Raw genomic sequence first — 22,083 nt, forward strand, 5'->3', positions numbered from 1 at the left:
CCTCTCAACACATTAACATCCAAAAATCTGTCTTTTACATGCCTATCAATCATCACATAGTCCAATAATGCCCTTTGACCATCTCTCCTACTCACATACGTATACTGATGTATATCTCTCTTTTTAAACCAGGTATTCCCAATCACTAGTCTTTTTTCAGCACACAAATCCACAAGCTCTTCACCATTTCCATTTACAGCACTGAACATCCCATGTACATCAACTATACCCTCAACTGCCACATTACTCACCTTCGCATTTAAATCACCCATCACTATTACTCGGTCTCATGCATCAAAACTGCTAATACTCAACTGCTCCCAAAACACTTGCCTCTCATGATCTTTCTTCTTATGACCAGGTGCATAAGCACCAATAATCACCCACCTCTCACCATCCACTTTTAGTTTTACCCACAACAATTCAGAATTTACTTTCTTACACTCTATCACATACTTCACAACTCCTGCTTCAGGAGTATTGCTACTCTTTCCTTAGCTCTTGTCCTCTGACCAACTCCTGACTTTTTCTGAAGGAGGTATTGCAGCTTCAAGGTTGTACTACTTCCCTTTCTTCAAACGACAATGATACAGCCTTGCCAAAGGTGACATTCAGCTCACAGTGTAACCACAAACAGATGGAGTCTGGTAACGCCTGACTGAGTGCAAGAATGTATATGTAAGTGTGCAGAGGGAAGTTCATACAAAGGTGTAGGAGATGTGATTGGAGGATGCTCATCATAGGTCACCCTAATGTACATAACTAAATGAAGTATAAATAAAGGACCTTGCACAATTCAGATTTGTGATATGCATGGAAACATAATGAAATTCAAGTGTTATTGAAAAAAAAAAAAGCAAAAATCATTGCTTTAATTGTATTAAGGGTACCAAAAAAGAGATAATGAAATGCCATCTTGTTCTATAAAAATCAAACTACATATTATCCCAAAGACAGAGGAAAAAGAATACTACCAATGCGTCTTATGAGTGCTGTACAAGACAAGTAAGATGGGCAAGAGAGGCTGAAAGGGCTAGAAATCCTTCACTCTGTATTACCACTTCCTTAAAGAACAAAAGCAGTAGAAGACTTTTTTCTTAAAGATTCTGTTCCTTATGCTATCTTGCTAAGGTGAGAAAAGCAAACATGAAAAAAAGAATACACAATCACATACAAAACTTAAACACTAAGATTTGAACTGTCCTTACAAGTGGAAAAAGTGCAAACTTACCAGTTCAAAAAGGCCAAGATTTTCTCTGGTAAATGCGAGTAGATATCTAGGAGTGGTAGAATAAGCAAATCATGATTTTCCTTTTCCTCTTCTGCAATCTTCATGTGTATGTTTTCAAGATGATTCTTCCAATTTTTAGTCCTGGATGGTTGTTTCTCCTTATGAATCATCAATGCATTTCTATCTGTGTCAAGGAAATTGTTACTTATTCAGAAATTTCATATCTATAGGACATTAACATTTAACATCTGATTCATTTTTAGTATCATTCCAAAAAAAACATTCACAATCCCAAGGAAAAAATCTGACCTACACATTTTCTAGAATTACACAAACTTGTCATTTTTCACTAATATACATGTTCACAGTGCTCTTCCATGACTAAGAGTTTGGCTCACTTCCATTTCTACTTTTCATAAACCAATTAGCGGCATGACTTATGGAGTGTAAAGTCTCCAGTAAAATATGAAAATGATAAATGGTTCGTTTTCACTACTCTTTCATCAATTAGAAACAATAAAGTTCCCATAACTGGCATTAATGTCTTTAAAAAATTTTGATAAGAGAGAGGGAAAAAGTTGAAAATAAAACATTTATGGGCAATGACCTGGGGATGTATTAAACTTCTAGAGGTGTAACAGTTTTTACTCCTTACAAACATAACAACGAACAAATTGTAGAGGACACAAAAAACAATTAAACAGACCTATTTACAGGGATGGTAAGCAGCCTATAATAGTCAACCCATGATCACTTATCAAAACAGCATGTATTATCATTATATGATTATATTTGTGAATTATGATAAATAATCTTCATAATGATGAACAGACTATTAATAGTCCCATAAAAAATTAAGGCACCAAATCTAAAAACACTAAGCAGCTCCAAGTTGCATGTTTGTAAATGCTCATCAAAAAATCTTATTCATTATCTATCCATCATAATTGATCACCGTTTACTGTCAGTGAAGTCGCGCCAGAAAACTAATTTTTCATCAACATTATTATTGTTATTATCATTATCATTCTTTCTTTTTCTTTCATACTATTCGCCATTTCCTGCATTAGTGAGGTAGCATTAAGAACAGAGGACTGGGCCTCTGAGGGAATATCTTCACCTGGCCCCTTTCTCTGTTCCTTCTTTTGGAAAATTAAAAAAAAACGAGAGGGGAGGATTTCCAGCCCCCCGCTCCCTCCCCTTTCAGCTGCCTTCTACAACACACAGGGAATACGTGGGAAGTATTCTTTCTTTCCTATCCCCAGGGGATTATTATTATTATTACTATTATTATAAAGGCAGACAGTATGAATTATGTACATGTGTATATATGTATATGTCTGTGTGTGTATATATATGTATACATTGAGATGTATAGGTATGTATATTTGCGTGTGTGGACGTGTATGTATATACATGTGTATGTAGGGGGTTGAGCCATTCTTTCGTCTGTTTCCTTGCACTACCTCGCTAGTGTGGGAGACAGTGACAAAGCAAAATAAATATAAATAATAAATTATCATCATTATTATCATTATTATTACTATTATTATCATTATCATTATCATTATCATTATTATTATTATCATTATTATTATCATTATTATCATCATCATCATACTTCATCGATATCTCCCACGTTAGTGCAGTAGCACAAGGAAACAGACAAGGAATGGCCTAACCTACCCACATACACATATTTATAAATAAACGTCCAGACACTCACATATATATATATATATATATATATATATATATATATATATATATATATATATATATATATATATATATATATTTATTTATTTTTATTTATTATTTTATTTTGAGAAACTGCAGAAGCTGGTGACTGAGTTTGGTAAAGTGTGTGGAAGAAGAAAGTTAAGAGTAAATGTGAATAAGAGCAAGGTTATTAGGTACAGTAGGGTTGAGGGTCAAGTCAATTGGGAGGTGAGTTTGAATGGAGAAAAACTGGAGGAAGTGAAGTGTTTTAGATATCTGGGAGTGGATCTGTCAGCGGATGGAACCATGGAAGCGGAAGTGGATCATAGGGTGGGGGAGGGGGCGAAAATTTTGGGAGCCTTGAAAAATGTGTGGAAGTCGAGAACATTATCCCGGAAAGCAAAAATGGGTATGTTTGAAGGAATAGTAGTTCCAACAATGTTGTATGGTTGCGAGGCGTGGGCTATGGATAGAGTTGTGCGCAGGAGGATGGATGTGCTGGAAATGAGATGTTTGAGGACAATGTGTGGTGTGAGGTGGTTTGATCGAGTAAGTAACGTAAGGGTAAGAGAGATGTGTGGAAATAAAAAGAGCGTGGTTGAGAGAGCAGAAGAGGGTGTTTTGAAATGGTTTGGGCACATGGAGAGAATGAGTGAGGAAAGATTGACCAAGAGGATATATGTGTCGGAGGTGAAGGGAACGAGGAGAAGAGGGAGACCAAATTGGAGGTGGAAAGATGGAGTGAAAAGGATTTTGTGTGATCGGGGCCTGAACATGCAGGAGGGTGAAAGGAGGGCAAGGAATAGAGTGAATTGGAGCGATGTGGTATACAGGGGTTGACGTGCTGTCAGTGGATTGAATCAGGGCATGTGGAGCGTCCGGGGTGGGCCGTGGAGGGCTGTGTGGGTATGTATATTTGCGTGTGTGGACGTGTGTATGTACATGTGTATGGGGGGGGGTTGGGCCATTTCTTTCGTCTGTTTCCTTGCGCTACCTCGCAAACGCGGGAGACAGCGGCAAAGTATAAAAAAAAAAAAAAAAAAAAAAAAAAAATTTATTTTTTATTATACTTTGTCGCTGTCTCCCGCGTTTGCGAGGTAGCGCAAGGAAACAGACGAAAGAAATGGCCCAACCCCCCCCATACACATGTATATACATACGTCCACACACGCAAATATACATACCTACACAGCTTTCCATGGTTTACCCCAGACGCTTCACATGCCTTGATTCAATCCACTGACAACACGTCAAACCCGGTATACCACATCGCTCCAATTCACTCTATTCCTTGCCCTCCTTTCACCCTCCTGCATGTTCAGGCCCCGATCACACAAAATCTTTTTCACTCCATCTTTCCACCTCCAATTTGGTCTCCCTCTTCTCCTCGTTCCCTCCACCTCCGACACATATATCCTCTTGGTCAATCTTTCCTCACTCATTCTCTCCATGTGCCCAAACCACTTCAAAACACCCTCTTCTGCTCTCTCAACCACGCTCTTTTTATTTCCACACATCTCTCTTACCCTTACGTTACTCACTCGATCAAACCACCTCACACCACACATTGTCCTCAAACATCTCATTTCCAGCACATCCATCCTCCTGCGCACAACTCTATCCATAGCCCACGCCTCACAACCATACAACATTGTTGGAACCACTATTCCTTCAAACATACCCATTTTTGCTTTCCGAGATAATGTTCTCGACTTCCACACATTCTTCAAGGCCCCCAGAATTTTCGCCCCCTCCCCCACCCTATGATCCACTTCCGCTTCCATGGTTCCATCCGCTGCCAGATCCACTCCCAGATATCTAAAACACTTCACTTCCTCCAGTTTTTCTCCATTCAAACTCACCTCCCAATTGACTTGACCCTCAACCCTACTGTACCTAATAACCTTGCTCTTATTCACATTTACTCTTAACTTTCTTCTTCCACACACTTTACCAAACTCAGTCACCAGCTTCTGCAGTTTCTCACATGAATCAGCCACCAGCGCTGTATCATCAGCGAACAACAACTGACTCACTTCCCAAGCTCTCTCATCCCCAACAGACTTCATACTTGCCCCTATATATATATATATATATATATATATATATATATATATATATATATATATGTGCTGGAAATGAGATGTTTGAGGACAATGTGTGGTGTGAGGTGGTTTGATCGAGTGAGTAACGTAAGGGTAAGAGAGATGTGTGGAAATAAAAAGAGCGTAGTTGAGAGAGCAGAAGAGGGTGTTTTGAAGTGGTTTGGGCACATGGAGAGGATGAGTGAGGAAAGATTGACCAAGAGGATATATGTGTCGGAGGTGGAGGGAACAAGGAGAAGAGGGAGACCAAATTGGAGGTGGAAAGATGGAGTGAAAAAGATTTTGTGTGATCGGGGCCTGAACATGCAGGAGGGTGAAAGGAGGGCAAGGAATAGAGTGAATTGGAGCGATGTGGTATACTGGGGTTGACGTGCTGTCAGTGGATTGAAGCAGGGCATGTGAAGCGTCTGGGGTAAACCATGGAAAGCTGTGTAGGTATGTATATTTGCGTGTGTGGACGTATGTATATACATGTGTATGGGGGGGGGGGTTGGGCCATTTCTTTCGTCTGTTTCCTTGCGCTACCTCGCAAACGCGGGAGACAGTGACAAAGTATAATAAAAAAAAATATATATATATATATATATATATATATATATATATATATTTTTTTTTTTTTTTTTTTTTTTTTTTTTTTTTTTTTATATATTTCAACGTATCCTTACATATAAATACACAGATATATACATATATACACATGTACATATTTGTACTTGCTGCCTACATCCATTCACGTTGCCACCCCGCCACACATGAAATAGCATCCCACCCCATCCAGCGAGGTAGCGCCTGGAAAAGACAAAAAAAAGGCCACGTTCGTTCACACTCAGTCTCTAGCTGCCATGTGTAATGTACCGAAACCACAGCTCCCTTTCCACATCCAGGCCCCACAGACCTTTCCATGGTTTACTCCACAGCCTTCACATGCCCTGGTTCAATCCATTGACAGCATGTCGATCCCAGAATGCCACATCGTTCCCATTCACTCTGTTCCTTGCATGCCTCTCACCTTCCTGTATGTTCAGGCCCAATTGCTCAAAATCTTTTTCACTCCATCTTTCCACCTCCAATTTGGTCTCCCGCTTCACCTCTGACACATACATCCTCTTTGTCAATCTTTCCTCACTCATTCTCTCCATGTGTCCAAACCATTTCAACACACCCTCCTGCTCTCTCAACCACACTCTTTTTATTACCACACATTTCTCTTACCTTTTCATTACTTGCTTGATCAAACCACCTCACACCACATACTGTCCTCAAACATTTCATTTCCAACCCTTCCCCCCTTCTCTGTACAACGCTATCTATAGCCCATGCCTTGCAACCATAAAACAGTCTTGGTACAACTATTCCTTCAAAAATTCCCATCGTTGCTCTCTGAGATGACGTTCTCTCCTTGTACACATTCTTCATCACTCCCAGAACCTTTGCCCTCTAACCAACCCTTTGACTCACTTCCGATTCCATGGTTCCATCCGCTGCTAAGTCCACTTTCAGATATCTAAAACACTCCACTTCCTCCAAATTTTCTCCATTCAAACTTACATCCCAATCAACTTGTGCCTCAACCCTACTAAACCTAATAACCTTGCACTTACTTTTATTTACTCTCAACTTTCTCCTTTCACACACTTTACCAAACTCAGTCACCAACCTCTGTAGTTTCTCACATGAATTAGCACGAGAGCAGTACCATCGGTGAACAACAAATGACTCACTTCCCAGGCTCTCTCATCCACAACAGACTGCATACATGCCACTCTCTCCAAGACTTGCATTTACTTCCCTAACCACCCCATTCATAAACAAATTAAACAATCATGGAGACATCACACACCCCTGCCGCAGAATGTCATCTACTGGGAACCAATCACTCTCCTCTCTTCCTACTCATACACATGCCTTACATCCTAGGTAAAAACTTTTCACTGCTTCTAGCAACTTACCTACCAAACCATATATTCTTAAAAGCGTCCACAAAGCATCTCTATCAACTCTATCATATGCCTTCTCTAGATCCATAGATACTATATACAAATCCATTTGTTTTTGTAAGTATTTCTCATATACATTCTTCAAAGCAAACACTTGATCCACATATCCTCTACCACTTCTGAAACCACAATGCTCTTCCGCAATCTGATGCTCTGTACATGCCTTCACCCTCTCAATCTCCACAAAGCTTTTACTACCTCAGAGAGGAGGTAGTAAAAGCTTTGTGGAAGATGAAAGACGGCAAGGCAGCGGGTTTGGATGGTATTGCAGTGGAATCTATCAAAAAGGGGGTGGTTGTATTGTTGACTGGTTGGTAAGATTATTTAATGTATGAATGACTCATGGTGAGGTGCCGAAGGATTGGCAGAATGAGTGCATACTGCCATTGTACAAAGGCAAAGGGGATAAAAGTGAGTGCTCAAATTACAGAGGTATAAGTTTGCTGAGTATTCCTGGGAAATTATATGGGAGGGTATTGTAAATGGAAATGGTGAAGAGCTTGTAGATTTATGTGCTGAAAAAGGACTGGTGATTGGGAATACCTGGTTTAAAAAGCGAGATATACATAAGTATACGTATGTAAGTAGGAGAGATGGCCAGAGAGCATTATTGGATTACGTGTTAATTGACAGGCACGCGAAAGAGAGACTTTTGGATGTTAATGTGCTGAGAAGTGCAACTGGAGGGGTGTCTGATCATTATCTTGTGGAGGATAAGGTGAAGATTTGTATGGGTTTTCAGAAAAGAAGAGTGAATGTTGGGGTGAAGAGGGTGGTGAGAGTAAGTGAGCTTGGGAAGGAGACTTGTGTGAGGAAGTACCAGGAGAGACTGAGTACAGAATGGAAAAAGGTGAGAACAATGGAAGTAAGGGGAGTGGGGGAGGAATGGGATGTATTTAGGGAATCAGTGATGGATTGCGCAAAAGATGCTTGTGGCATGAGAAGAGTGGGAGGTGGGTTGATTAGAAAGGGTAGTGAGTGGTGGGATGAAGAAGTAAGATTATTAGTGAAAGAGAAGAGAGAGGCATTTGGACGATTTTTGCAGGGAAAAAATGCAATTGAGTGGGAGATGTATAAAAGAAAGAGACAGGAGGTCAAGAGAAAGGTGCAAGAGGTGAAAAAGAGGGCAAATGAGAGTTGGGGTGAGAGAGTATCATTAAATTTTAGGGAGAATAAAAAGATGTTCTGGAAGGAGGTAAATAAAGTGCGTAAGACAAGGGAGCAAATGGGAACTTCAGTGAAGGGTGCAAATGGGGAGGTGATAACAAGTAGTGGTGATGTGAGGAGGAGATGGAGTGAGTATTTTGAAGGTTTGTTGAATGTGTTTGATGATAGAGTGGCAGATATAGGGTGTTTTGGTTGAGGTGGTGTGCAAAGTGAGAGGGTTAGGGAAAATGATTTGGTAAACAGAGAGGAGGTAGTAAAAGCTTTGCAGAAGATGAAAGACGGCAAGGCAGCAGGTTTGGATGGTATTGCAGTGGAATTTATTAAAAAAGGGGGTGCCTGTATTATTGACTGGTTGGTAAGGTTATTTAATGTATGTATGACTCATGGTGAGGTGCCTCAGGATTGGCAGAATGCGTGCATAGTGCCATTGTACAAAGGCAAAGGGGATAAGAGTGAGTGCTCAAATTTCAGAGGTATAAGTTTGTTGAGTATTCCTGGTAAATTATATGGGAGGGTATTGATTGAGAGGGTGAAGGCATGTACAGAGCATCAGATTGGGGAAGAGCAGTGTGGTTTCAGAAGTGGCAGAGGATGTGTGGATCAGGTGTTTGCTTTGAAGAATGTATGTGAGAAATACTTAGAAAAGCAAATGGATTTGTATGTAGCATTTATGGATCTGGAGAAGGCATATGATAGAGTTGACAGAGATGCTCTGTGGAAGGTATTAAGAATATATGGTGTGGGAGGCAAGTTGTTAGAAGCAGTGAAAAGTTTTTATCGAGGATGTAAGGCATGTGTACGTGTAGGAAGAGAGGAAAGTGATTGGTTCTCAGTGAATGTAGGTTTGTGGCAGCGGTGTGTGATGTCTCCATGGTTGTTTAATTTGTTTATGGATGGGGTTGTTAGGGAGGTGAATGCAAGAGTTTTGGAAAGAGGGGCAAGTATGAAGTCTGTTGGGGATGAGAGAGCTTGGGAAGTGAGTCAGTTGTTGTTCGCTGATGATACAGCGCTGGTGGCTGATTCATGTGAGAAACTGCAGAAGCTGGTGACTGAGTTTGGTAAAGTGTGTGAGAGAAGAAAGTTAAGAGTAAATGTGAATAAGAGCAAGGTTATTAGGTACAGTAGGGTTGAGGGTCAAGTCAATTGGGAGGTAAGTTTGAATGGAGAAAAACTGGAGGAAGTAAAGTGTTTTAGATATCTGGGAGTGGATCTGGCAGTGGATGGAACCATGGAAGCGGAAGTGGATCATAGGATGGGGGAGGGGGCGAAAATTCTGGGAGCCTTGAAGAATGTGTGGAAGTCGAGAGCATTATCTCGGAAAGCAAAAATGGGTACGTTTGAAGGAATAGTGGTTCCAACAATGTTGTATGGTTGCGAGGCGTGGCTATGGATAGAGTTGTGCGCAGGAGGATGGATGGGCTGGAAATGAGATGTTTGAGGACAATGTGTGGTGTGAGGTGGTTTGATCGAGTAAGTAACGTAAGGGTAAGAGAGATGTGTGGAAATAAAAAGAGCGTGGTTGAGAGAGCAGAAGAGGGTGTTTTGAAGTGGTTTGGGCACATGCAGAGAATGAGTGAGGAAAGATTGACCAAGAGGATATATGTGTCGGAGGTGGAGGGAACGAGGAGAAGTGGGAGACCAAATTGGAGGTGGAAAGATGGAGTGAAAAAGATTTTGTGTGATCGGGGCCTGAACATGCAGGAGGGTGAAAGGAGGGCAAGGAATAGACTGAATTGGATCGATGTGGTATACCGGGGTTGACGTGCTGTCAGTGGATTGAATCAGGGCATGTGAAGCGTCTGGGGTAAACCATGGAAAGCTGTGTAGGTATGTTATTTGCGTGTGTGGACGTATGTATATACATGTGTATGGGGGTGGGTTGGGCCATTTCTTTTGTCTGTTTCCTTGTGCTACCTTTCAAACGCGGGAGACAGCGACAAAGCAAAAAAAAAAAAAAATTGATTGAGAGAGTGAAGGCATGTACAGAGCATCAGATTGGGGAAGAGCAGTGTGGTTTCAGAAGTGGTAGAGGATGTGTGGATCAGGTGTTTGCTTTGAAGAATGTATGTGAGAAATACTTAGAAAGGCAAATGGATTTGTATGTAGCATTTGTGGATCTGGAGAAGGCATATGGTAGGGATGATAGAGATGCTCTGTGAAAGGTATTAAGAATATATGGTGTGAGGGGCAAGTTGTTAAAAGCAGTGAAAAGTTTTCATCGAGGATGTAAGGCATGTGTACGTGTAGGAAGAGAGGAAAGTGACTGGTTCTCAGTGAATGTTGGTTTGCAGCAGGGGTGCGTGATGTTTCCATGGTTGTTTAATTTGTTTACTGAAGGGATTGTTAGGGAGGTGAATGCAAGAGTTTTGGAAAGGGGGCAAGTATGCAGTCTGTTGTGGATGAGAGAGCTTGGGAAGAGAGTCAGTTGTTGTTCGCTGATGATACAGCACTGGTGGCTGATTTGTGTGAGAAACTGCAGAAGCTGGTGACTGAGTTTGGTAAGGGTGTGGAAGAAGAAAGCTGAGAGTAAATGTGAATAAGAGCAAGGTTATTAGGTACAGTAGGGTTAAGGGACAAGTCAACTGGGAGGTAAGTTTGAATGGAGAAAAACTGGAGGAAGTGAGGTGTTTTAGATATCTGGGAGTGGATTTGGCAGCGGGTGGAACCACGGAAGCAGAAGTGAATCATAGGGTGGGTGAAGGGGCAAAAGTTCTGGGAGCATTGAAGAATGTGTGGAAGTTGAGAACATTATCTTGGAAAGCAAAAATGGGTATGTTTGAAGGAAAAGTGGTTCCAACAATGATATATGGTTGCGAGGCATGGGCTATAAATAGAGTTGTGTGGAGGAGGGTGGGTGTGCTGGAAATGATATATTTGAGGACAACATGTGGTGTGAGGTGGTATGATCAAGTAAGTAATGAAAGGGTAAGAGAGATGTATGGTAATAAAAAGAGTGTGGTTGAGATAGCAGAAGAGGGTGTTTGGTCACATGGAGAGAATGAGTGAGGAAAGATTGACAAAGAGGATATATGTGTCAGAGGTGGAGGGAGCGAGGAGAAGTGGGAGACCAAATTGGAGGTGGAGAGATGGAGTGAAAAAGTTTTTGAGTGATCGGGACCTGAACATGCAGGAGGGCGAAAGGCATGCAAGGAATAGATTGAACTGGAACAATGTGGTATACCGGGGTCAACGTGCTGTCAATGGATTGAACCAGGGCATGTGAAGCATCTGGGGTAAACCATGAAAAGTTCTGTGGGGCCTGTTTGTGGAAAGGGAGCTGTGGTTTCAGTGCATTATAGATGACAGCTAGAGACTGAATGTGAATGAATGTGGCCTTTGTTGTCTTTTTCTAGCGCTACTTCGCACATATGTGGGGGAGGGGGTTGTTATTTTATGTGTGGCGGGGTGGCGACGGGAATGAATAAGGGCAGACAGTATGAATTATGTACATGTGTATATATATATATATATATATATATATATATATATATATATATATATATATATATATATATATATATATATATATGTCTGTGTGTGTGTGTATATATATATATATATATATATATATATATATATATATATATATATATATATATATATATATATATATGTATATGTTGAGATGTATAGATATGTATATATGCTGTGTGCGGACGTGTATGTATATACATGTGTATGTGGATGCGTTGGGCATGAAAATGAAAACCTTCTCACCACGCATGTGTGCGAGGTAGCGCTAGGAAAGGACAACAAAGGCCACATTTGTTCACACTCAGTCTCTAGCTGTCATGTATAATGCACCGAAACCACAGCTACCTTTCCATATATATACGTATACTTATGTAAATCTCTCTTTTAAACCAGGTATCCCCAATCACCAGTCTTTTTTCAGCACACAAATCCACAAGCTCTTCACCATTTCCATTCACAACACTGAACATCCCAAGTACGACAATTATGCCCTCAACTGCCATATTACTAACCTTGCATTTAAATCACCCATTGCTATAACCCAGTCTACTGCATCAAAGCTTCTAATACACTCACTGAACTGTTCCCAAAACACTTGCCTCTCATGATCTTTCTTCTCATGAAAAGGGGCATAGACACCAATAATCACCCATCTCTCTCCATCCACTTTCAGTTTTACCCATATCAATCTAGAATTTACTTTCTTACACTCTAGCACACACTCCCACAACTTCTGCTTCAGGAATATTCGTCCTCCTTCCTTTGCTCTTGTCCTTTTACCAAACCCTGACTTTACTCCCAAGACTTTCCCAAATGAGAGCTGGGGTGAGAGAGTATCATTAAATGTAAAAGGGAATAAAAAGATGTTTTGCAAGGAGGTGAATAAAGAGCGTAAGACAAGAGAACAAATGGGAACATTGATGAAGGGGGTTAATGGGGAGGTAATACCAAGGAGTGGTGAAGTGAAAATTTTGAAAGTTTGTTGAATGTGGCTGATGATAGAATGGCAGATATAGGGTGTTTTGGTCGAGGTTGTGAGTGAAGTGAAAGGGTAAGGGAGAATGGTTTGGTAAACAGAAAAGAGGCAGTGAAAGCTTTGCAGAAGATGAAAGCTGGCAAGGTGGCAGGGCTGGATGGTATTGCAGTGGAGTTTATTAAAAAAGGTGGTGACTGTGTTGTTGACTGGTTGGTAAGATAGTTAATGCATGTATGGTTCATGGTGAAATGCCTCATGATTAGCAGAATGCATGCATAGTGCCAGTGTACAAATGCAAAGGGGATAAAGGTGAGTGTTCAAATTACAGAGGTATAAGTTTGTTGAGTATTCCTGGAAAATTATATGGGAGGGTATTGATTGAGAGGATGAAGGCATGTACAAAGCATCAGACTGGGGAAGAGCAGTGTGGTTTCAGAAGTGGTAGAGGATGTGTGGATCAGGTGTTTCCTTTGAAGAATGTATGTGAGAAATACTTAGAAAAAGAAATGGATTTGTATGTAGTATTTATGAATCTGGAGAAGGCATATGATAGCATTAATAGAGCTGCTCTGTGGATGGCATTAAGAGTATATGGTGTGGAAGGCAAGTTGGTAGAAGCAGTTAAAAGTTTTATCGAGGATGTACGGCATGTGCATGAATAGGAAGAGAGGAGAGTGATCGGTTCCCAGTGAATGCTGGTTTGCAGCAGGGGTGCGTGGTCTCCATTGTTGTTTAATTTGTTTATGGATGGGGTTGTTAGCGAAGTGAATACAAGAATTTTGGAGAGAGGGACAAGTATGCAGTCTGTTGTGGATGAAAGGGTTTGGGAAGTGAGCTATTTGTTGCTTGCTGATGATACAGCACTAGTGGCTGATTCAGGTGAGAAATTGCAGAAGTTGGTGACTGAGTTTGGTACAGTGTGTGAAGAGAGGAAAGTGATTGGTTCCCAGTGAATGTCGGTTTGCGGCAGGGGTGCGTGATGCCTCCATGGTTGTTTAATTTGTTTATGGATGGGGTTGTTAGGGAGGTGAATGCAAGAGTTTTGGAGAGAGGGACAAGTATGCAGTCAGTTGTGGATGAGAAGGCTTGGGAAGTGAGCTATTTGTTGTGTGCTGACGATACAACACTGGTGGCTGATTCGTGTGACAAACTGCAGAAGTTGGTGACTGAGTGTGGTAAACTGTATGAAAGAAGAAAGATGAGAGTAAATGTGAATAAGAGCAAGGTTATCAGGGCAAGTTCGAATGGAGAAAAACTGGAGGAAGTGAAGTGGATTAAGCAGTGAATGGAACCATGGAATCATAGAGAGTCATAGGGTGGGGGAGGGGGCGAACGTGCTGGGAGCATTGAAGAATGTGTGGAGGCAAGAATGTTCTCTCAGAGAGCAAAAATGGGTAAGTTTGAAGGAATAGTGGTTCCAACAATGTTATATGGTTATGAGGTGTGGGCTATAGATAGGATTTTGCGGAGGGTGGATGTGTTGGAAATGAAATGTTTGAGGACAATATGTGGTGTGAGGTGGTTTGATCGAGTAAGTAATAAAAGGGTGCGGTAATATAAAGAATGTGGTTGAGAGAGCAGAAGAGGATGTACTGAAATGGCTTGGCCACATGGAGAGAATGAGTGAGGAAAGATTGACAAAGAAGATATATGTGTCAGAGGTGGAGGGTATGAGGAGAAGAGGAGAAGTGGGAGACCAAATTGGAGGTGAATGGATGGAGTGAAAGGTGTGCAAGAAATAGAGTGAACTAGAATGATGTGATATGCTGGGGTCAATGTGCTGTTAATGGATTGAATCAGGGCATGTGAAGCATCTGAGCTAAACCATGGAAAATTTTTTGGGGCCTGGATGCGGAAAGGAAGCTGTGGTTTTGGTGCATTACACATGACAGCTAGAGACTGAGTGTGAATGAATGTGGCCTTTGTTGTCTTTTCCTAGTGGTACCTAATGTGTACGCATGGGTGGAGGGGAGCGCATTTTAATGTGTGGCGGGGTGGCGACGGGAATGGATGGGGGCAGCAAGTATGAGTGTGTACATATGTATATGTATGTTTGTGTATGCATATCTATGTATACGTTGCAATATAAATGTATGTGCGTGTGTGGGCATTTATGTATGTACATGAGTATGTGGGTGGGCGGGATACAGCGAATAAGTAAAATAAAAATATATATATTTTCTTTTTTATTATACTCATTTTACTTTTTTATTATACTTTTATCATAATTGCTGTTTCCCATGTTAGCAAGGTAGCACAAGGAAACAGACGAAAGAATGGCCTATCCCACAAACATACAGATGTATATACATAAACGCCCACACATGCACATATGCATACCTATACATTATCCCTGGGGATAAGGGGATAGAAGGCGACTAAAGGGGACGGGAGCGGGAGGGCTAGAAACACTCCTCTCCTTGTATTTTAACTTTCTAAAAGGGGAAAAAGAAGGAGTCATGAATGGAGTGCTCATCCTCCTCCAAGTCTCAGATTGGGGTGTCTAAATGTGTGTGGATGTAACCAAGATGAGAAAAAAGGAGAGATAGGTAGTATGTTTGAGGAAAGGAACCTGGATGTTTTGGCTCTGGGTGAAACGAAGCTCAAGGGTAAAGGGGAAGAGTGGGTAGAGAATGTTTTGGGAGTAAAGTCAGGGGTTGGTGAGAGGACAAGAGCAAGGGAAGGAGTAGCACTACTCCTGAAACAGGAGTTGTGGGAGTATGTGATAGAATGTAAGAAAGTAAACTCTAGATTGATATGGGTAAAACTGAAAGTGGATAGAGAGAGATGGGTGATAATTGGTGCCTATGCACCTGGGCATGAGAAGAAAGATCATGAGAGGCAAGAGTTTTGGGAGCAGCTGCGTGATTGGGTTAACAGTTTTGAATCACGAGACCGGGTTATAGCGATGGGTGATTTGAATGCAAATGTGAGTAATGTGGCAGTTGAGGGAATAATTGGTGCACATGGGGTGTTCATAGTTGGAAATGAAAATGGTGAAGAGCTTGTAGATTTGTGTGCTGAAAAAGGACTGGTGATTGGGAGTACCTGGTTTAAAAAGAGATATACATAAGTATACGTATGTAAGTAGGAGAGATGGCCAAAGAGCGTTATTGGATTACGTGTTAATTGATAGGTGCGTGAGAGAGTCTCTTGGATGTTAATGTGCTGAGAGGTGCAACTGGAGGGATGTCTGATCATTATCTTGTGGAGGCAAAGGTGAAGATTTGTAGAGGTTTTCAGAAAAGAAGAGAGAATGTTGGGGTGAAGAGAGTGGTGAGAGTAAGTGAGCTTGGGAAGGAGACTGCGAGAGGAAGTACCAGGAGAGACTGACTACAGGATGGAAAAAGGTGAGAGCAAAGGACGTAAGGGGAGCGGGGGAGGAACGAGACGTATATAGGGAAGCAGTGATGGCTTGTGCAAAAGATGCTTGTGGCATGAGAAGCATGGGAGGTGGGCAGATTAGAAAGGGTAGTGAGTGGTGGGATGAAGAAGTAAGATTATTATTGAAAGAGAAGAGAGAGGCATTTGGATGATTTTTGCAGGGAAATAGTGCAAATGACCAGGAGGGCACATGAGAGTTGGGGTGAGATTATCAATAAATTTTAGGGAGAATAAAAAGATATTTTTGAAGGAGGTATATAAAGTGCAGAAGACAAGAGAACAAATGGGAACATCGGTGAAGGGGGCGAATGGGAAGGTGATAACAAGTAGTGGTGATGTGAGATGGAGATGGAGTGAGTATTTTGAAGGTTTGTTGAATGTGTTAGATGAGAGAGTGGCAGATATAAGGTGTTTTGGTCGAGATGGTGTGCGAAGTGAGAAGGGTCAGGGAGAATGGTTTGGTAACCAGAGAAGAGGTAGTGAAAGCTTTGCAGTAGATGAAAGATGGCAAGGCAGCGGGTTTGGACGGTACTGCAGTGGAATATATCAAAAACGAGGGTGACTGTGTTGTTGACTGGTTGATGAGGATATTCAATGTTATTTATTTTGCTTTGTCGCTGTCTCCCGCGTTTGCGAGGTAGTGCAAGGAAACAGACAAAAGAAATGGCCCAACCCACCCCCATACACATGTATATACATACACGTCCACACACGCAAACATAAATACCTATACATCTCAATGTACACATATATATACACACACAGACATATACATATATACACATGTACATAATTCATACTGTCTGCCTTTATCTATTCCCATCGCCACGTCGCCACACATGGAATAACATTCCCCTCCCCCCTCATGTGTGCGAGGTTTCGCTAGGAAAAGACAACAAAGGCCCCATTCGTTCACACTCAGTCTCTAGCTGTCATGTAATAATGCCCGAAACCACAGCTCCCTTTCCACATCCAGGCCCCACAAAACTTTCCATGGTTTACCCCAGACGCTTCACATGCCCTGATTCAATCCATTGACAGCACGTCGACCCCGGTATACCACATCGATCCAATTCACTCTATTCCTCTCCCGCCTTTCACCCTCCTGCATGTTCAGGAACTAATCACTCAAAATCTTTTTCACTGCATCTTTCCACCTCCAATTTGGTCTCCCATTTCTCCTCGTTCCCTCCACCTCCGACACATACATCCTCTTGGTCAATCTTTCCACACTTATTCTCTCCATGTGCCCAAACCATTTCAAAACACCCTCTTCTGCTCTCTCAATCACGCTCTTTTTATTTCCACACATCTCTCTTATCCTTACATTACTTACTCGATCAAACCACCTCACACCACACATTGTCCTCAAACATCTCCTTTCCAGCACATCCACCCTCCTGCACACAACTCTATCCATAGCCCATGTCTTGCAACCATACAACATTGTTGGAACCACTATTCCTTCAAACATACCCATTTTTGCTTTCCGAGATAATGTTCTCAACTTCCACACATTCTTCAAGGCTCCCAGGATTTTCGCCCCCTCCCCCACCTTATGATTCACTTCCGCTTCCATGGTTCCATCCGCTGCCAGATCCACTCCCAGATATCTAAAACACTTCACTTCCTCCAGTTTTATTCCATTCAAACTTACCTCCCAATAGACTTGACCCTCAACCCTACTGTACCTAATAACCTTGCTCTTATTCACATTTACTCTTAACTTTCTTCTTTCACACACTTTACCAAACTCAGTCACCAGCTTCTGCAGTTTCTCACATGAATCAGCCACCAGCGCTGTATCATCAGCGAACAACAACTGACTCACTTCCCAAGCTCTCTCATCCCCAACAGACTGCATACTTGCCCCTCTTTCCAAAGCTTTGGCATTCACGTCCCTAATAACCCCATCCATAAACAAATTAAACAACCATGGAGACATCACACACCCCTGCCGCAAACCTACATTAAATGTAGGTATGGCTAATGTTGAAGTACCTGAGGATTAGTGGAATGCATGTATAGTGACACTGTACAAAGGCAAAGGGGATAAAAGTGAGTGTTCAAATTACAGAGGTAAAATTTGTTGAGTATTCCTGGGAAATTATATCTATTTATTTATCTTGCATTGTCGCTGTCTCCCGCGTTAGCGAGGTAGTGCAAGGAAACAGACGAAAGAATGGCCCAACCCGCCCACATACACATGTATATGCACACACGTCCACACACGCAAATATACATACCTATACATTTCAATGTACACATATATATAAACATACAGACATATACTTATATACACATGTACATAATTCCTACCGTCTGCCTTTATTTGTTCCCATCGCCACCTCGCCACACATGGAATAACAACCCCCTTCCCCCTCATGTGTGCAAGGTAGCGCTAGGAAAAGACACCAAAGGCCCCATTCGTTCACACTCAGTCTCTAGCTGTCATGTAACAATGCACCGAAACCACAGCTCCCTTTCCACATCCAGGCCCCACACAACTTTCCATGGTTTACCCCAGACGCTTCACATGCCCTGGTTCAATCCATTGACAGCACGTCGACCCCGGTATACCACATCGTTCCAATTCACTCTATTCGTTGCACGCCTTTCACCCTCCTGCATGTTCAGGCCCCGATCACTCAAAATCTTTTTCACTCCATCTTTCCACCTCCAATTTGGTCTCCCTCTTCTCCTCGTTCCCTCCACCTCCGACACATACATCCTCTTGGTCAATCTTTCCTCACTCATTCTCTCCATGTGCCCAAACCATTTCAAAACACCCTCTTCTGCCCTCTCAACCACATTCTTTTTATTTCCACACATCTCTCTTACCCTTACATTACTTACTCGATCAAACCACCTCACACCACATACTGTCCTCAAACATCTCATTTTCATCACATTCACCCTCCGGCGCACAACTCTATCCATAGCTCACGCCTCACAACCATACAACATTGTTGGAACCACTATTCCTTCAAACATACCCATTTTTGCTTTCTGAGATAATGTTCTCGACTTCCAAACATTCTTCAAGGCTCCCAGAATTTTCGCCCCCTCCCCCACCCTATGATTCACTTCTGCTTCCATGGTTCCATCCGCTGCCAGATCCACTCCCAGATATCTAAAACACTTGACGTCCTCCAGATTTTCTCCATTCAAACTTACCTCCCAATTGACTTGACCCTCAACCCTACTGTACCTAATAACCTTGCTCTTATTCACATTTACTCTTAACTTTCTTCTTTCACACACTTTACCAAACTCAGTCACCAGCTTCTGCAGTTTCTTACATGAATCAGCCACCAGCACTGTATCATCAGCGAACAACAAATGACTCACTTCCAAAGCTCTCTCATCCACAATAGATTGCATACTTACCCCTCTTTCCAAAACCCTTGCATTCACCTCCCCTAACAACCCCATCCATAAATGAATTAAACAACCACGGAGACATCACACACCCCTGCCGCAAACCTACATTCACTGAGAACCAATCACTTTCCTGTCTTCCTACACGTACACATGCCTTATATCCTCGATAAAAACTTTTCACTGCTTCAAACAACTTGCCTCCCACACCATATATTCTTAAAACCTTCCACAGAGCATCTCTATCAACTCTATCATATGCCTTCTCCAGATCCATAAATGCTACAAACAAATCTATTTGTTTTTCTAAGTATTTCTCACATACATTCTTCAAAGCAAACACCTGATCCACACATCCTCTACCACTTCTGAAACCACACTCCTCTTCCCCAATCTGATGCTCTGTACATGGCCTTCACCCTCTCAATCAATACCCTCCCATATAATTTACCAGGAATACTCAACAAACTTATTCCTCTGTAATTTGAGCACTCACTCTTATCCCCTTTGCCTTTATACAATGGCACTATGCAAGCATTCCGCCAATCCTCAGGCACCTCACAACGAATCACACATGCATTAGATAACCTTACCAACCAGTCAACAATACAGTCACCCCCTTTTTTAATAAATTCCACTGCAATACCATCCAAACCTGCTGCCTTGCCGGCTTTCATCTTCTGTAAAGCTTTTACTACCTCTTCTCTATTTACCAAATCATTTTCCCTAACCCTCTCACTTTGCACACCAACTCAACCAAAACACCCTATATCTGCCACTCTATCATCAAACACATTCAACAAACCTTCAAAATATTCACTCCATCTCCTTCTCACATCACCACTACTTGTTATCACCTCCCCATTTGCGCCCTTCACTGAAGTTCCCATTTGCTCCCTTGTCTTACGCACCACATTTACCTCCTTCCAAAACATCTTTTTATTCTCCCTGAAATTTAATGATACTCTCTCACCCCAACTCTCATTTGCCCTCTTTTTCACCTCTTGCACCTTTCTCTTGACCTCCTGACTCTTTCTTTTATACCTCTCCCACTCATTTGCATTTTTTCTCTGCAAAAATCGTCCAAATGCCTCTCTCTTCTCTTTCACTAATAATCTTACTTCTTCATCCCACCACTCACTACCTTTTCTAATCAATCCACCTCCCACGTTTCTCATGCCACAAGCATCTTTTGCGCAAGCCATCACTGCTTCCCTAAATACATCCCATTCCTCCCCCACTCCCCTTACCTCCTTTGTTCTCACCTTTTTCCATTCTGTACTCAGTCTCTCCTGGTACTTCCTCACACAAGTCTCCTTCCCAAGCTCACTTACTCTCACCACTCTCTTCACCCCAACATTCTCTCTTCTTTTCTGAAAACCCCCACAAATCTTCACCTTCGCCTCCACAAGATAATGATCAGACATCCCTCCAGTTGCACCTCTCAGCACATTAACATCCAAAAGTCTCTCTTTCGTGCGTCTATCATTTAACACGTAATCCAATAACGCTCTCTGGCCATCTCTCCTACTTACATACGTATACTTATGTATATCTCGCTTTTTAAACCAGGTATTCCCAATCACCAGTCCTTTTTCAGCACATAAATCTACAAGCTCTTCACCATTTCTATTTACAACACTGAACACTCCACGTACACCAATTATTCCCTCAACTGCCACATTACTCACCTTTGCATTCAAATCACCCATCACTATAACCCGGTCTCGTGCATCTAAACCACTAACACACTCATTCAGCTGCTCCCAAAACACTTGCCTCTCATGATCTTTCTTCTCATGCCCAGGTGCATACGCACCAATAATCACCCATCTCTCTCCATCAACTTTCAGTTTTACCCATATCAATCTAGAATTTACTTTCTTACACTCTATCACATACTCCCACAACTCCTGATTCAGGAGTAGTGCTATTCCTTCCCTTGCTCTTGTCCTCTCACTAACCCCTGACTTTACTCCCACGACATTCCCAAAGCACTCTTCCCATTTACCCTTGAGCTTTGTTTCACTCAGAGCCAAAACATCCAGGTTCCTTTCCTCAAACATACTACCTATCTCTCCTTTTTTCTCATCTTGGTTACATCCACACACATTTAGACACCCCAATCTGAGCCTTCGAGGAGGATGAGCAATCCTCGCGTGACTCCTTCTTCTGTTTCCCCTTTTAGAAAGTTAAAATACAAGGAGGGGAGGGTTTCTGGCCCCCCCCCCCGCTCCCGTCCCCTTTAGTCGCCTTCTACGACACGTGAGGAATGCGTGGGATTGAGAGGGTGAAGGCATGTACAGAGCATCAGATTGGGGAGGAGCAGTGTGGTTTCAGAAGTGGTAGAGGATGTGTGGATCAGGTGTTTGCTTTGAAGAATGTATGTGAGAAATACTTTGAAAAAAAAACGGATTTGTATGTAGCATTTATGGATCTGGAGAAGGCATATGATAGAGTTGACAGAGATGCTCTGTGGAAGGTATTAAGAGTATATGTTGTGGAAGGCAAGTTGTTAGAAGGAGTTAAAAGTTTTTATCGAGGATGTAAGGTATGTGCACAAGTAGGAAGAGAGGAAAGTGATTGGTTCCCAGTGAATGTCGGTTTGCGGCAGGGGTGAGCGATGTGTCTCCTTGGTTGTTTAAT

The 22,083-nt window shown here is 41.9% G+C and overlaps 1 protein-coding gene across 1 annotated transcript in view; it reads right to left on the minus strand.

Annotated features, from left to right (window-relative positions):
* LOC139762752 (UDP-GalNAc:beta-1,3-N-acetylgalactosaminyltransferase 2-like) overlaps positions 1-22,083 on the minus strand; it is a 217,968-nt gene that overhangs the window by 99,543 nt on the left and 96,342 nt on the right. The window contains exon 3 of the mRNA XM_071687861.1: positions 1,232-1,415. Within this exon, the coding sequence (XP_071543962.1) occupies positions 1,232-1,415 (184 nt within the window). The remainder of the gene's footprint in view (positions 1-1,231; positions 1,416-22,083) is intronic.

Source organism: Panulirus ornatus, chromosome 3 (genome assembly GCF_036320965.1).
Source record: "Panulirus ornatus isolate Po-2019 chromosome 3, ASM3632096v1, whole genome shotgun sequence".
Classification (NCBI taxonomy): Eukaryota; Metazoa; Arthropoda; class Malacostraca; order Decapoda; family Palinuridae; genus Panulirus; species Panulirus ornatus.